Source organism: Vombatus ursinus, unplaced genomic scaffold (assembly GCF_900497805.2).
Source record: "Vombatus ursinus unplaced genomic scaffold, bare-nosed wombat genome assembly UNPS02011369.1, whole genome shotgun sequence".
Lineage (NCBI taxonomy): Eukaryota > Metazoa > Chordata > Mammalia > Diprotodontia > Vombatidae > Vombatus > Vombatus ursinus.
The window spans coordinates 4,402,993-4,416,012 of record NW_020951147.1 but is presented as its reverse complement, the minus strand read 5'-3'; the positions used below and the strand labels follow the sequence as shown (position 1 = coordinate 4,416,012).

The 13,020-nt window shown below is 57.0% G+C and overlaps 2 protein-coding genes across 2 annotated transcripts in view; one reads left to right on the top strand and one right to left on the bottom strand.

Annotated features, from left to right (window-relative positions):
* ACTN3 (actinin alpha 3) overlaps positions 1-2,853 on the top strand; it is a 21,707-nt gene extending 18,854 nt beyond the window's left edge. Inside the window, exons 15-18 of the mRNA XM_027856119.1 lie at positions 1,348-1,494; positions 1,641-1,706; positions 2,224-2,382; positions 2,505-2,853. Coding sequence (XP_027711920.1) covers positions 1,348-1,494; positions 1,641-1,706; positions 2,224-2,382; positions 2,505-2,663 — 531 coding nt within the window. The 3' untranslated portion in view covers positions 2,664-2,853. The remainder of the gene's footprint in view (positions 1-1,347; positions 1,495-1,640; positions 1,707-2,223; positions 2,383-2,504) is intronic.
* An 864-nt stretch (positions 2,854-3,717) lies between these two features.
* Positions 3,718-12,534, bottom strand: CTSF (cathepsin F). The gene is made up of 14 exons (XM_027855976.1): positions 12,246-12,534; positions 10,990-11,088; positions 9,054-9,126; positions 8,890-8,945; positions 8,712-8,787; positions 6,784-6,897; positions 5,845-5,990; positions 5,612-5,708; positions 5,446-5,526; positions 5,168-5,287; positions 4,991-5,055; positions 4,794-4,884; positions 4,393-4,451; positions 3,718-4,264 (listed from the first exon to the last, which is right to left on the bottom strand). The coding sequence occupies exons 1-14, from the start codon at positions 12,432-12,434 to the stop codon at positions 4,190-4,192; spliced, it is 1,341 nt and encodes a 446-aa protein (XP_027711777.1). The 5' UTR covers positions 12,435-12,534; the 3' UTR covers positions 3,718-4,189.
* Positions 12,535-13,020: the final 486 nt, after the last annotated feature.

Genomic DNA, 13,020 nt, shown 5'->3' with positions numbered 1-13,020 from the left:
GGGAGGGATGGAAGAGGAGGAGGGGGGAGGGGGGAGGGGAGGGATGGAAGAGGAGGAGGGGGTGGAGGGGGAGGGGGAGGGGAGGGAAGAGACGAAGGAGGAGGGAAAGGAGGAAGAGGGAGGAGGGAACTGAAGTGGACAGGCCTGGGTGGGTACCAGTGATAACATGTTTATGAAGACAAACAACATTAAGCTATAGTTAAACATGAAGCTTGAGGGAAAATTTTCCTTTCAAAAGTTTTAACATCTCGGTTTTTTGGTCTTTTGTGCCACAGTAATTTTCCAATGATGCATTTCTCTCATAGATCTCCCCTTGAAACACAAACAGCTAAGCCGGGCTGCCCACTGAAATGCCCGCACCTGTCAGCACGTGCCGCACTCAGCACCCCTAGTCCCCCTGCCTCTCTTGGGAGGGGGGACGCAGGTGTCATCCCTTGCCTCTGGGACTGAGACAGGGCCTGACATTCCATGAGTGGCAGTGTCGTTCTCCTTTATTTGACGGCAGTCACGGTAGCCTCCTGGCTTGCTTCCTTAGCTCCGGGTCAGGCGTCCCCGATTCTCTGAATTCCTCATTTTTGATCTTTGTCCTACAATCCCAATGGTCCAAACCTCCTGCTCAGCTATCCCCGTCCAGTCCCTGGGCACCTACTTTGACTCCAGCTCTTGGAGCATAACAGGCACCAGATAAGGGTTTGCTGACTGAGTGATTATTTGCTACCCAAAGCACCTGGCACCAATGCGACCCTTCCTTGTTCTCTTTGAGCTCCTTAAGAGTACAAATCCAGATGTCAGAGACAAAGGCTGTGAACGGTTTGGTGACTTTTCTCAAGCCTCAACAGTGGGAACTGCCGGCGCTGGGGAAGGGGCCTTAGAACAGGGAATGTCTGAGCTGGGAGGGCCCTTAGGACAAGAACGGCAGAATTGGGAAAGGCCTTAGAACCTGGAACACCAGAGCTGAGAGGGTCCTTAGAATGGGGAATGTTAGAGCTGGGAGGGGCTTTGGAATGTGGGATGTCAGAGCTGGGAGGGGCCTCAGAACAGGGAATGTCAGAGCTGGGAGAGCCTAGAACAGGGAATGTTAGCTAGCTCCAAGGCCAACGCTCTATCCACTTTGTCACTTGGGTATCCACTTAGAGCAGCGAATATCAGGACTGGGAGGGGCCCTAGAGAAGTGAAGCCCAGAAAAAGAAATTGGCTTGTCCAAGAGAAGGAACCCTAGAGAAGCATGTTCAGAACTTGAATCCAGATCTCTTGCCTCCAGGGATTTTAGAGTTGGAAGGGACCTGGGCCATCCACTCTTCCCGTTCCCTTGCCCTCCCCTTCCTCCCCTCTCTCTCTTCCCTCTAGCATATCCGAGTGGGCTGGGAACAGCTGCTCACCTCCATCGCCCGGACCATAAACGAGGTGGAGAACCAGGTGCTGACCCGGGATGCCAAGGGCCTGAGCCAAGAACAGCTAAACGAGTTCCGGGCCTCCTTCAACCACTTTGACCGGGTCAGCAAAGGGTCCTGGCCAGAGCAGAGGGCAGGGTGGGCCGGGCAGGAGAGGGTGCTTTCCCCAGCCAGTGAGGACAGCCCAGTTCTGCTCGTGGTGGGGGACGGGGGAGGCCCGAGGCCTGACATTCTCCTTGCCGATCATAGAAACGGAACGGAATGATGGAACCGGATGATTTCCGAGCCTGTCTCATCTCCATGGGCTATGACTTGGTGAGCGTTTCTCTGATGCCTCTGCACACACCACTCTCCTGGTCCCGTGAAGGGGGACAGAGGCGGCTTAGCCCAGAGCCCTCCCTTGCTCCAGGAGCTCCGTAGCTCCCTTCTGCTTGCTTCTAGAATAATATAAACCTACATTAACCTTTAACTTTTCACACTGACTCTCCTGGCTTATCACAGTCCTCTCCTTCACATACTCTCCATTCCAGCCAAATTGAACTTTGGCTATTCCCCGCACGAGTCCATCTCCCATCTCCCATCTCCAAGCTTTTGCAAAGGCTGTGCCCCATGCCATGAATTCCTTCACAATTTAGCCTACCCTGGACCCTCCAGCTTCTTACTTTGTCCAGGGTGTTCCCACCTGGTAGAGTACAAGCTTCTTGAGGACAAGGACTGCTTCATCTTTGTATCTCCATTGCCTAGCACAATGCTTGGGGCATAGCAAGTCCTTAATAAGTACTTTTTCAAAGGAAGGAACAAACGAATATTGACTGTAGGCTTGCTTCTGTAGGGAGAAGCCGAGTTTGCCCGAATCATGACCATGGTGGACCCCAACGCAGCCGGGGTCGTCACCTTCCAGGCCTTCATTGACTTTATGACGCGGGAGACAGCTGAGACAGACACAGCAGAGCAGGTGATAGCCTCCTTCAAGATCCTGGCAGGAGACAAGGTATGTGTCTGGGGCTGGGGGTTGGGGCACCTTGACGTCGGCCCTCGCAGGAGTGGGGGCTGGTCTCTGAGCAGGTAGCAGGGCTCGGTCAGGAGCTGAGACACCCCCCTTCTCTCCGGCAGAATTACATCACAGGGGAGCAGCTGCGCCGGGAGCTGCCGTCCGAGCAGGCCGAGTACTGCATCCGCCGCATGGTCGCCTACACTGGGCCTGGGGCCCCCGCAGGGGCTCTGGACTATGTAGCCTTCTCCAATGCCCTCTATGGGGAGAGTGACCTCTGACCCCCAGTCCTTTCCCTTGAATACCCCAGGAGTGTTCATTTCAACATCTGACCCTCTCCTTTCTTGGGCAGCACCTCAGCTGACTCCCTGATCCCATCCCCTCAATTCTCCCCATAATGTCCTTTGACCCTCTCCGCCCAAGGCGAGGTACCTGGGAGCTCAGAGACACCTATCACCTTAGACGCTCCCCACTGGCTGTACTCAATAAAGCTCCCCCTTCCGTGGCTGGGACCCTGTCTCTACTCCATACTGGGGGCAGGGAGAAGATCGGAAGCTCTGTGGGACCACAGTGTAGAAAGGGTCTAGTTCCATCGTGCCCCTGCTCCCCGCCCCCCGCCCCCTCCTTATGGCTGCAGAATCTCTCCTTGGGGGAGGGGCAGGGACTGGCTTCTGAGAGAGGCACACGATGAGTGATATCTAGGGCCAGTGACCCCCCAGAGGACCCTCCAGGGGGATCCATCAGCCATCCATTAAGCACCTACTATGTGTCAGTCACTGTGCTAAGCACTGGGGCTACAAGGAAACAGCCCCTTCCTGAAAAGAGCTGACACTATATTTAGTGAGACAAGTTGAACTTAAGAATATACAAAATAAATGCCCTTTTGGTGAGACGCCCTCTCAGCTGGAGGGGAGGGGAAGGGCTTGACATTAGGAAAGGCCTAGTAAGAGGCATCTGCCCCGACCTGGGAAGGAAACCAGGGGTTTTAAGAGGCAGAAGGGAGGCGAGCCAGCCTGGCTGGACCAGAGCGTGTGATGACCGTTGCATGGGCCCAAGTTGTGAAGGGCTTTAAATGCTGAATCAAGGAGTTTGTCTCTGATCTCGGAGGGCTGGCAGCCAATGGAGTTGACTGAGTAGGGGAGTGGCGCAGTGAGATCTGGCAGCCCTGCAGGCAATGGAGGATTGCAGAGGCCTGAGACCCGAACCATGGCAGTCCTACTAAGATACCTTAGGGAAAACTTCGCTTACTCCAGGCTGAGGCTGAAGCTGCCGTAACCAGGGTCTGACTGTGTGTGCCCTGGATCCCCTTGGACCGGGAGCAATCACCCAGACACAGGGAGGGTCCTATCTTTATTGATGCTAGAGGGTGGTCAGGCACAAGCCTTCAATTGTAACAGACATGGTTTTCATCTCAGCCAGGGGAGGAAGGAGAATTCACACTATCACACTGAGGGGGAAACTGAGGTTCAGAGGAGGGCCTTATCTGCAGTAGCTAGGAACATGACAGAACCGGGCTTCAGATCTGGGGTCCTGCCTCACTTGAGGGGACCCTTTCTCTCTGACCACCTCCCATTCCTCCAGCTCCATCTGAGCCCCCAGCTGCCCCTGGCTCCCTCCCCACACCGAGCTACCTTGCCCTCAGACAGCCCTGGGCAGGGCCGAGAGTGCCTACATCAACAGGAATGAACCACAATAGCCTAGGCTAGTCTAGGGGATCTGAGTGCACGAGCCAGGCTGTGCAGCTGCTGAGACATTGCCCTGCCCAGAGGGGTACTGCTGTTACCAACTGCAGACCTGAGCAGGTTCTCTAGTCCACGATGGCAGAGCTGGCCATGGCATTCACCCCACAAGCCCGGGCCCCTCGATATAAGTAATAATAACCCTGTAAGGAAGGAGAGGTAGAGGGAAAAAGAGCTGGAGTGAGAAAATGGGAGAGGAGGGCTGGATGGGGGGAGGGGATGAGGTGGGCGGGGGGGGGCAGGGCCTGAGGCCAGGACAGCTGCTACTCACCTCCTCGCCCCAGTCGCGGCCCCAGCTGTTCTTGATGGCCCAGAAAGGGAGGCCCAAGCCTGGGGAACAGAAACCATCAATGGTTCCACGAGCTAGGAGGGGCCCTGGGAGGACCCAGCCCTGGCCCCAGAAGCCCCTGTGGGTTCATTGAGAGACTATATTTCATGGTACAGGGTACTGTCCAAAGAGGAGGATGTTTGAGCCAGCATTTCTCCACCATAAGATACTCTCAAATAGGCATGTCATTCAGACACGGGGGCTTAGAAAACCCAATCTGATTCTTAGCGGCTGAAGCTACTGGGGAGGATGGGGTTGGTATCAAATTGTCCCACGGTGGCCACCTCCCACCCCACCCCACTCCTGCCCCCCCCCCCCACTGCCCCGGACGCTCGGTGACTTACGGTTGCCGTAACCCACAATCAGCACAGCGTGGTCAATGAACCAGGGGCTGCAGAGGGGCCGGAATGGGTGGGAGACCCCACGGCGGTAGAACTGGGGACAGAGTAGGAAGGTGGAGTGGGGGTGGGGGAGGCCCATTCCCTCCTGAGGGCTTAGGGGTCCCGTGGGGTGGGGCAGAGGCCAGAGCACCCTCCCTCACCTGCATGGCGAAGGCATTGAGAGCGACGGAGATGGGGCCATTCTCTGCCAGCCAGGCAGCGAGCTCTGGGATGGGAGGGAAAGAAGCGGGGGTTACTCATGGGGCAGCCCCCCAGGCAGCTGAGACAACGGAGGGTCTCCCTCACGACTGTCTCCCTTCCAGCTTTTCCTCCTCTACCTTCTTCATCGCGGCTCAGATCCACCGAGTTGTTGATGTAGGCTCTCGCCTTGTCAGGAGAAAAGCTGCAACGCTCCCTGTGGCCCTCGTACCTGTAATCCTTCTCTGTTTCCAGCCCGCCTGGGGAAGCAGAGCACGGGTTAGGAGGAGGAAGGAAGAGGCAGGCAGGGGAGGCCAAGCATTGGGCCAGGCTGAGAAGAGGGAGAGTCAGGGCAGCAGAGCCAGAACCCCTTCCCTCGCTGGGGTCCCCCCCTCTCCCAGGTCGTGCCTCTGCCTACCGAGTCTCTCAATAGCCGTATAGGCATTGGAGGGAAGGCCTCCACCACAGGCGTGGTCCAGGGTGTCACAGTCCACCAGCTCTGCATGGAGGGACAAAAAAAGTCACAAGGTGCCCAGTGATCAAGGCAGGGCCTGGGAAAGGTCTCGAGCCAGAGCCATACTTACCCTGCTCGGAAAGGGTCAGCAGGGTCCCATGGCGTAGAAACCACTGCCCTTCCACGTTGCCTGTGACAGAGAAGGCCCAGCAGGACCCACACAAGCCCTGGGGAGGGACAGAGGAGCAGGGAGCTGCCTTGGGGCCCACCCCCTCCCCAAGGCTCCCCAAGGCTCCTTCCTCCCTGGCTGGCCAGCCTTCCACCCACTCTCACCCCTCCTAGTGCTCTGCCATGGCCATTCACCTGATTCTTGACTTCCGTGACAGCCCCATGATCTCTCCAGTCCCAGGCAGCAGGGGCTGGGCCTTTTGCGGGCGGGGCTGGCCTCAGAGCTCGGCCTGGGAGGCTGCTTAATAGGGGATTCAGATAGAAAGTCCGAAACTCCTCTTCTGTGGGGAATGAAACAGACACTGTGGGGGAGCAGGCCTTCAGCACGGTGGGGGCAGAGGCTGAGTAAGGCAGAGGCTGGTGAGGCAGAGGTGGGTAAGGCAGAGGCTGGTGAGGCAGAGGTGGGTAAGGCAGAGGCTGGTGAGGCAGAGGCTGGGTGAGGCAGAGGCTGGTGAGGCAGAGAGGCTGGGTAAGGCAGAGGCTGATAAGGCAGAGGCTGGTGAGGCAGAAAGGCTGGGTAAGGCAGAGGCTGATAAGGCAGAGGCTGGGTAAGGCAGAGGCTGGTGAGGCACAGAGGCTGGGTAAGGCAGAGGCTGGGTAAGGCAGAGGCTGGGTAAGGCAGAGGCTGATAAGACAGAGGCTGGGTAACGCAGAGGCTGGTGAGGCAGAGAGGCTGGGTAAGGCAGAGGCCGGTGAGGCAGAGAGGCTGGGTAAGGAAGAGGCTGAGGCAGAGAGGCTGGGTAAGGAAGAGGCTGATAAGGCTGAGGCTGGTAAGGCAGAGAGGTTGGTAAGGCAGAGAGGCTGGTTAAGGTAGAGGCTGGTGAAGCAGAGAGGCTGGGTAAGGCAGAGGCTGATAAGGCAGAGGCTGGTGAGGCAGAAAGGCTGGGTAAGGCAGAGAGGTTGAGGAAGGCAGAGGCTGGTGAAGCAGAGGCTGGTAAGGTAGAGGCTGGTGAGGCAGAGGCTGGTAAGGGTGGCTCACATTAGCAATGCCTGGCAGACCACACCTCCCTGGGAACTGCTCTGACCAACGGACCCCCTGGTGGGGGTGAAGCTGATCCTGCTGTCCCCTCGTACCTGTGAGGTCACTGAACTTGGTGACTCCGTACTCAGCAGAACCCTGGTCCAACTCCTGCATCTTCCGAGCCAGCTCGAGGTTCCGGGCAAAGATGCCCAGACGCCGTTGTGTCTCTGTGGATGAGGGGGGTGGGGCTCACCCAGCTGCACTCTGGGACACAAGGGTGTTTGGGGCATGTCTTCCCAGGAAGGGTAGGCTTCACCAAACTGGCTCCGCTGCTGCCCCCAAGGACCCTGGGACCTCTGCCTCTGACTGGAGCTGAAGCCTTCTCTGCGTGTAGTCTCCCCGTTAGAGTGGGAACTCCCTGAGGGCAGGGGCTAAGCACAGTGCTTTGCACCTAGCAGGTGCTTAATAAATGCTTCATGCATTCAGGGAATAATGGGCAGGATTGGGGAAGGGAGATGAACAAGCATTTATTAAGCACCTAGTAGGTGCCGGGCATTGCGCTGAGCACATGACAAATATCATCTATGCACCCTCTACCCCAGGGGTGGGGGTGCTGTTATGAAGGGGATTTGTTCTGTGAAGTGTGGATTCAGTCAAAGGGCCGCACTTGAGGACCTAGAGGGCCACACCAGCCTCCCCCTCCCCTTCTGGCCTCCCTGGCTTCCTGCACGTGTCAGCTGAAATGCTGCCTTCTGCAGAGGCCTTTCCCAGTGCCCCGCCCCTTCCACATCCCTGCCAGGTAAGCCTTCCCCCTCTCAATGATGGTATTTGTCTTGTACGTTCTGGGAGGTGCACGGGAGCTCCTGGAGCTGTCCTGTGCATGGCAGTGCTTCGCACAGGCCTTGGCACATAAGAGGGGCTTAAGAAATGCTTCCTGACAGCCATTATGTGCCAAGCCCCATGCCACTCACTGCAGCTACAAAGCCCAAAATGAGAGTTCCTGTCCTCAAGGACCTTACGTTCTATGGGAGGAGAAAAGACATACACAGACAAACCTCGATGAAAATGATACCAGAGAACTGAGGTGTGGGGGGGGAGGGCAGGGAAGGCTTCCTGGAGGAGGTGATGCTTGAACTGAGCCTTGGAAGAAACAAGGGGAGGAAGGAGGGCATTCCAGGCATGGGAAACAGCTTGGGTAAGGGTATGGAGATGGGACATATGAGGAGCAGAGGGAAAGAGAGGCCGGAAAGAAAGGGTGGGAAGGGGAGGCCAGGCTGGGTGCCTGGTACATAGTAGGTGCTTAATCAATGCCTGTTCGAAGCTCACAGGGGTTCCTAAAGCCCCCAGGGAGTGGTGGAAGTTTACTGAGGAGGTGAGTGATGGTTCAGACCTGCTTAAGGAAATCACTTTGGAGCAGCGGCTGTGTGAAAGGGGAAACACAGCAGGGAGAGACGAGGCTCTGAGGCCAAGGAAGAACAGTAACAAAAACAACAATAGCAGCGTGAGTTGGTGTGCCCCGGGAGGGCGGCAGCGAGCTTTACAAATATGATCTCACTGGATCTACAACCAGGGGACGCAGGTGCTGTTATTTACCCATTTTACAGATGAGGAAACTGAGGCAGGCAGTGGTTTCGTGACTGGCCCAGGGTCACACAGTGTCTGAGGCTGGGTTTGCATTCAGGTCTTCCCCTGACTCCAGGCCCAGCACTCTGTGCACTGCGCCATCAGCTGCCCACTGAGGAGGCTATTCTAAGTACAAATGTCACCTCAGCATTGCCATTTTGCAGAAACGGAGGCTCAGGGTCGTCACCCCAAGAATTTGGCCCTGGGTCTTCTTGGCGTGACTTCTCTGGACCCTCAGACACCACGCGATGGAGCCTCCGGAACCGCGAGGTTGGATCTGCCAGGCCCGAGTGCCTCCTCACTTCCTGCGTGGCTCTGGCCCAGTGACCTAACCTCCCTGGGTCTCAGTTTCCTCATCTGTAAGAAGTGTGGTGATTGGATGGGGCTGGGGGAGGGTCCCCAGGCAGGCGGGCCTCACCTGTGGCATCAGCGTAGCTCTTGTTGTAGGTGGCGAGGAAGTCCTTAAAGAGTGTAATCAGCTGCACTGAGTCACCCTGAAACAGAAAGGTTCACTGCTCACGCGTCCTGAGCAGGGGGAGGGCTATGCCCCAGAACAGCCCAGGGAGGCCCACACCTGCACTGCTCTGGCTTCTCACCTGCGATGGGGGGATGGGAGGCTGATGGCCGGAACTCCAGGGAAGATGCTGGGCCCCTACCAGGGTGAAAGGAAGAGCAGCCATTAGGGGAGCCCTGGTCCAGGCCCCCTCCCACGAGGCCCCAGCCACTCCTCAGAGATCCCCGCAGGGCTCTCCCTTCTCACCAGGCTGGCCACAGTCCTGCTTCAGCAGCGTCTGCTTGGCCCACATCTGGTCCAGGACTTCAAAACGACAAAGCTGAGGCAAAAGAATGAGTCTGCGTTGGGGCAGGGGATCAAACTGCCCTTGGGAAGTGGGGAGCAGAGTCAGGGCAGGGCTTCCTGGCAGCTAGGGGCACGTCATGGGCCCCTTCCTGGAGAGGCAGCCCACTTGGGGCCAAGAAGACTGAGGCCTCAGGGTGACCTTGGGCAGTCCCTTCCCCTGTCTGAGAGGCTGTTTCCTCACGTGTAGGACAGGGCTGGGGTTAGACTGGAGGGTCTCTAAGGGCCCCTCCAGGTCAGAAGCCAGGATCCCATGATCCTCCCTGGACAAAGGGCCCTCAAAAGGTTGGGTCTCTTCCTCCTCAGGCTTTCTGAGACTCTTTGCCCCAACTTCTCCTTTATATCATCACACCATCACCATCCTCACCCTCATCACCATCACCATCACCATCATCATCACCAGCATCATCCTCATCCTCATCACCATCATCATCATCACCATCATCACCATCACCATCACCATCCTCACCCTCATCCTCATCACCATCCTCACCCTCATCACCATCACCATCACCATCCTCATCCTCATCACCATCATCATCACCATCATCATCCTCATCACCATCATCACCACCATCATCATCCTCATCACCATCATCATCATCACCACCATCATCACCATCATCATCTTCACCATCTTCACCATCATCATCCTCATCACCATCATCCTCATCACCATCATCATCATCACCATCATCTCCTTTAGAGCAGGGATGGTTTCCTTTCTATCTTTGCATCCCATTGCCTGGCATACTGCCTGGCACATAGTAGGTGCTTAATAAATGCTTACTACTTGATGACATCAGTCAACAGATCGCCAGGCCTGGAGTCATGAAAACCTGAATTCAAATATGGCTTCAGAACTTAATAGCTATGTGACCCTGGACGAGTCACTTAGCCCTGTTTGCCTCAGTTTCCTCATCTGTAAAATGGGGATGATAATAATAGCACCTCCTTCCCAGAACTGTTGTGAGAATGACATGAGATAATAGTAAAGCACTTAGCACAGTACCTGGCACATAGTAGGTGCTATATAAACATTGGCTATTATTATTATTATTATTATTATTATTATTATTATCGAGCATGCATTCATTATAGCATGCCAGACTTGGCCCTTAGAGGCTGCTTGACCTGTCCCCTCCCCCTGCTGAATCTGACACAAGAAGGAGCTGGGGGCCTCCCCAGGGTCTCCCAGGCAGTAAGCAGCAGAGGCAGCTCTAAAGTCCGGATTTTTCCACTGCACCAGACCCTCCAAGCTGCCTTTCCTTGCTCCTCACAACAGTTCTTGAGGCAGGGGCTGTTTCCCTTACAGATAAAGAAAGCTTAAGTCTCAGAGAGGGTGAGTGTCTGAGCAGATGTTTGGCCAGAGCATGGGAACCGTCTCAGTACTGTTACAGCCTCCTAGCAGACTGGAAGCTCTTGGAGGACAGGCACTGCCCGTTTGTACTTTTGCACATCAATAGTACTTAATAAATGTCGGTAGGCCTGGAATGGAGAAAAAGGGGCTGGGTCCCCAAGTCCAACGCCTTGGGGGCTGATGAGGAGCCCAGGGGCTACTCGCCGATCTGGAAAGACACCTTGAGTAAGGTTCCCACAGATGCTCTGGGAGAAACAGGCCTTGAACCAGATCCCCAAGTACCTGGGTATGACTCAGGGTGTGGGTGTTTATGTCTGGGGGGGCAGGAGCAAGGCTGTTTGGTCAGCTCTCTAACCCGTGACACTCACTGAACAGCTGAGTCAGACTTCCTGTGGATGTGTTAGGGCTAGTCAAGGCCAAGGAAGTCACAGGACCTGAGCCAGGCTCAGACCTGTCCGAGCTTGGGGTCTCAGTGCTTACCAGGGTCCCTGAAGACTGGGGGTCCTTGCAGGCTGTGGGGGGGCTGCAAGGAGGCTCATGCAATGTCACTTCTAGGGAGTACAGCACCCCATGGGCCATCTGAACAAGAGAGAGGGAGAGATCAGAAGGGGAATTGGGAACCTGGGTCCTAGCCCCTGAATCCAGCTCTGGGGCCTCCCTTTGCCTGTTCTCCACTGCCCTCACCCAGCAGATGCCCCCGTCCATTCTCAGGCCCCATCCACAGATGCCAACTGGCAGCCTGAGACCTTCCTCTTCCTCACCCCGGCCTGACTGCCTTCCAGATGCTAAGAGGGCCCAGAAGGAGCATGCGTCAGGAAGCCTTCCCCCTCCCTTCCTCCCGCCCTTCCCCTCCCCCAGGCCCCACTTTTCAGTGCCCTGGTCCAGAAGTGTCAAATGTGCATGTGGCCCACAATACATAGGGCATTGCTGCCAAAGCAGCCTAAAATGTAGTTGGGAAATATAACAAAATAAATAAAAACACAATAAAACAGGTAATACATTTTAAAACTATGTCAATATGTGCTCCACAGGGATCCTCATGTACAGTTTGGTGACCTTGTTTTTATTTGTTTAACCCCCCTGCTCTAGACAAGCCCTCTTGGGCTGGACCCCAACTCTTCCCCCTTCCCAAGTTACTGGTCGGGGCCCATCTGCTGTGCCAGTGCCCCACGGGCTCTAGAGCCTGGCCATGTGGCCTCTGCTTGGTTTTGTGAACCCTGGGCATTGCTGGCTTAGCAGCTGTGATACCCTCAGGACCCAGGGCCTTTCCTGCAGCCCAGAAGCCGAATCTCCCATGCACGTAGACTCCCCTCATTAGACTGTGAGCTCCTTGAAGGCAGGAGCTGTCTCTCCTCTGCATCTGCAGCCCCAGCGCTTGGGAGGCCCTCAGAAAGGCCAGCCCCACGTGTCCACCCTATCTGCCAAGGCCCACTCCACTTTAGTGCAACCCCTCAGCCCCCAGCCCCTCCTGGCAGGTGGAAGGCTCTCTGGAGCCCCACCCAGAGAGCCCTCACCTGCAGGCTCCACCCCCAGCCCTTCAGGCCCCCCCCCCCAAGCAAAAACCCCCCCCTTCCCCATCTTACACAAGGCCCCGCCCCCTGCAGTCAACCCCCCCCCTCCACCTGCAGGCTCCACCCCATCCCCTCAGGCCCCGCCCCTGAAGCCAGATTACCCTCTCAGTCCCCCGCTTCTTACACACAGGCTCCTCCCCCACCGCCTGAGCCCCGCCCCCTCACCTTCAGGCTCCGCCCCTGGACGCTCTGCGGCACCGCCGCAGCCTCAGGATCGCGGCCTCGGTTGTAAACCTCCATCGCAAACTGAGCCGGGGCCTCCAGCGTGGGGTCTGACGCCAGAGGAAGGTGCCAGGCACCCCCGCCCGGGAGCAGAGACGACAGTAGCGGGAGGAGCAGCAGCCAGGCCGCCATGGCTGGACAGGGGTCAGGCTCCGAGTCGGGATCGGCTGCGGAGCTCAGCTCTCGACTGCTCTGGAGGAACAGCTCGGCCACCAGTGAGGCCTCCTCCCGCGGCGAGCTCCCTGGAGGGGGCGGGGGCTTGGCTGACCAATGGGCGTGGAGACCGGCGGGCCGCGCCTGCGCCTTTGCCTGTTTACAGGAGCACGTGGGGCGGGGCGGGGCGGGGCGGGGCGGGCCCGGCCCTACTGGGCGGACCTCAGATCCCCAGGCTCGCCCCTCCCCTCCCTGTTCTCCTCCCCCTCCTCCCCCTCCCTGTGTTCCTCCCCTCCTCCCCCTCCCCCTTCTCCCTTCCTAGGTTTATCCTGTATCTTTGTACATAGTTGTGCGCCTGTTGTCCCCCCCCCTTCTATTAGACTGTGACCTCCTGGAGAGCAGGGGCTGTGTTTTGCCTTTCTTTGTATGCCCAGCGCTTGGCACAGTGCCTGGCACAACCCTGACATGCCCAGGATCTGTCAGCCAGTGTGTGACTGACGTGGAACCCAAGACCTGCCTCTAAGGCCAGCACTCTCTCCACTACCCCAACGCAGTAACCAAGAAA

What these genes read in the sequence shown, in the direction of transcription:
- CTSF (XM_027855976.1), bottom strand. Translation starts at nt 12,434, where the DNA reads ATGGCGGCCTGGCTGCTGCTCCTCCCGCTACTGTCGTCTCTGCTCCCG. An exon ending in TCAATGCCTTCGCCATGCAG is followed by an intron (nt 4,885 to 4,990) that starts GTGAGGGAGGGT and finishes CTCTGTCCCCAG; the next exon opens with TTCTACCGCCGTGGGGTCTC. An exon ending in GATTGTGGGTTACGGCAACC is followed by an intron (nt 4,452 to 4,793) that starts GTAAGTCACCGA and finishes TCTGTTCCCCAG; the next exon opens with GCTTGGGCCTCCCTTTCTGG.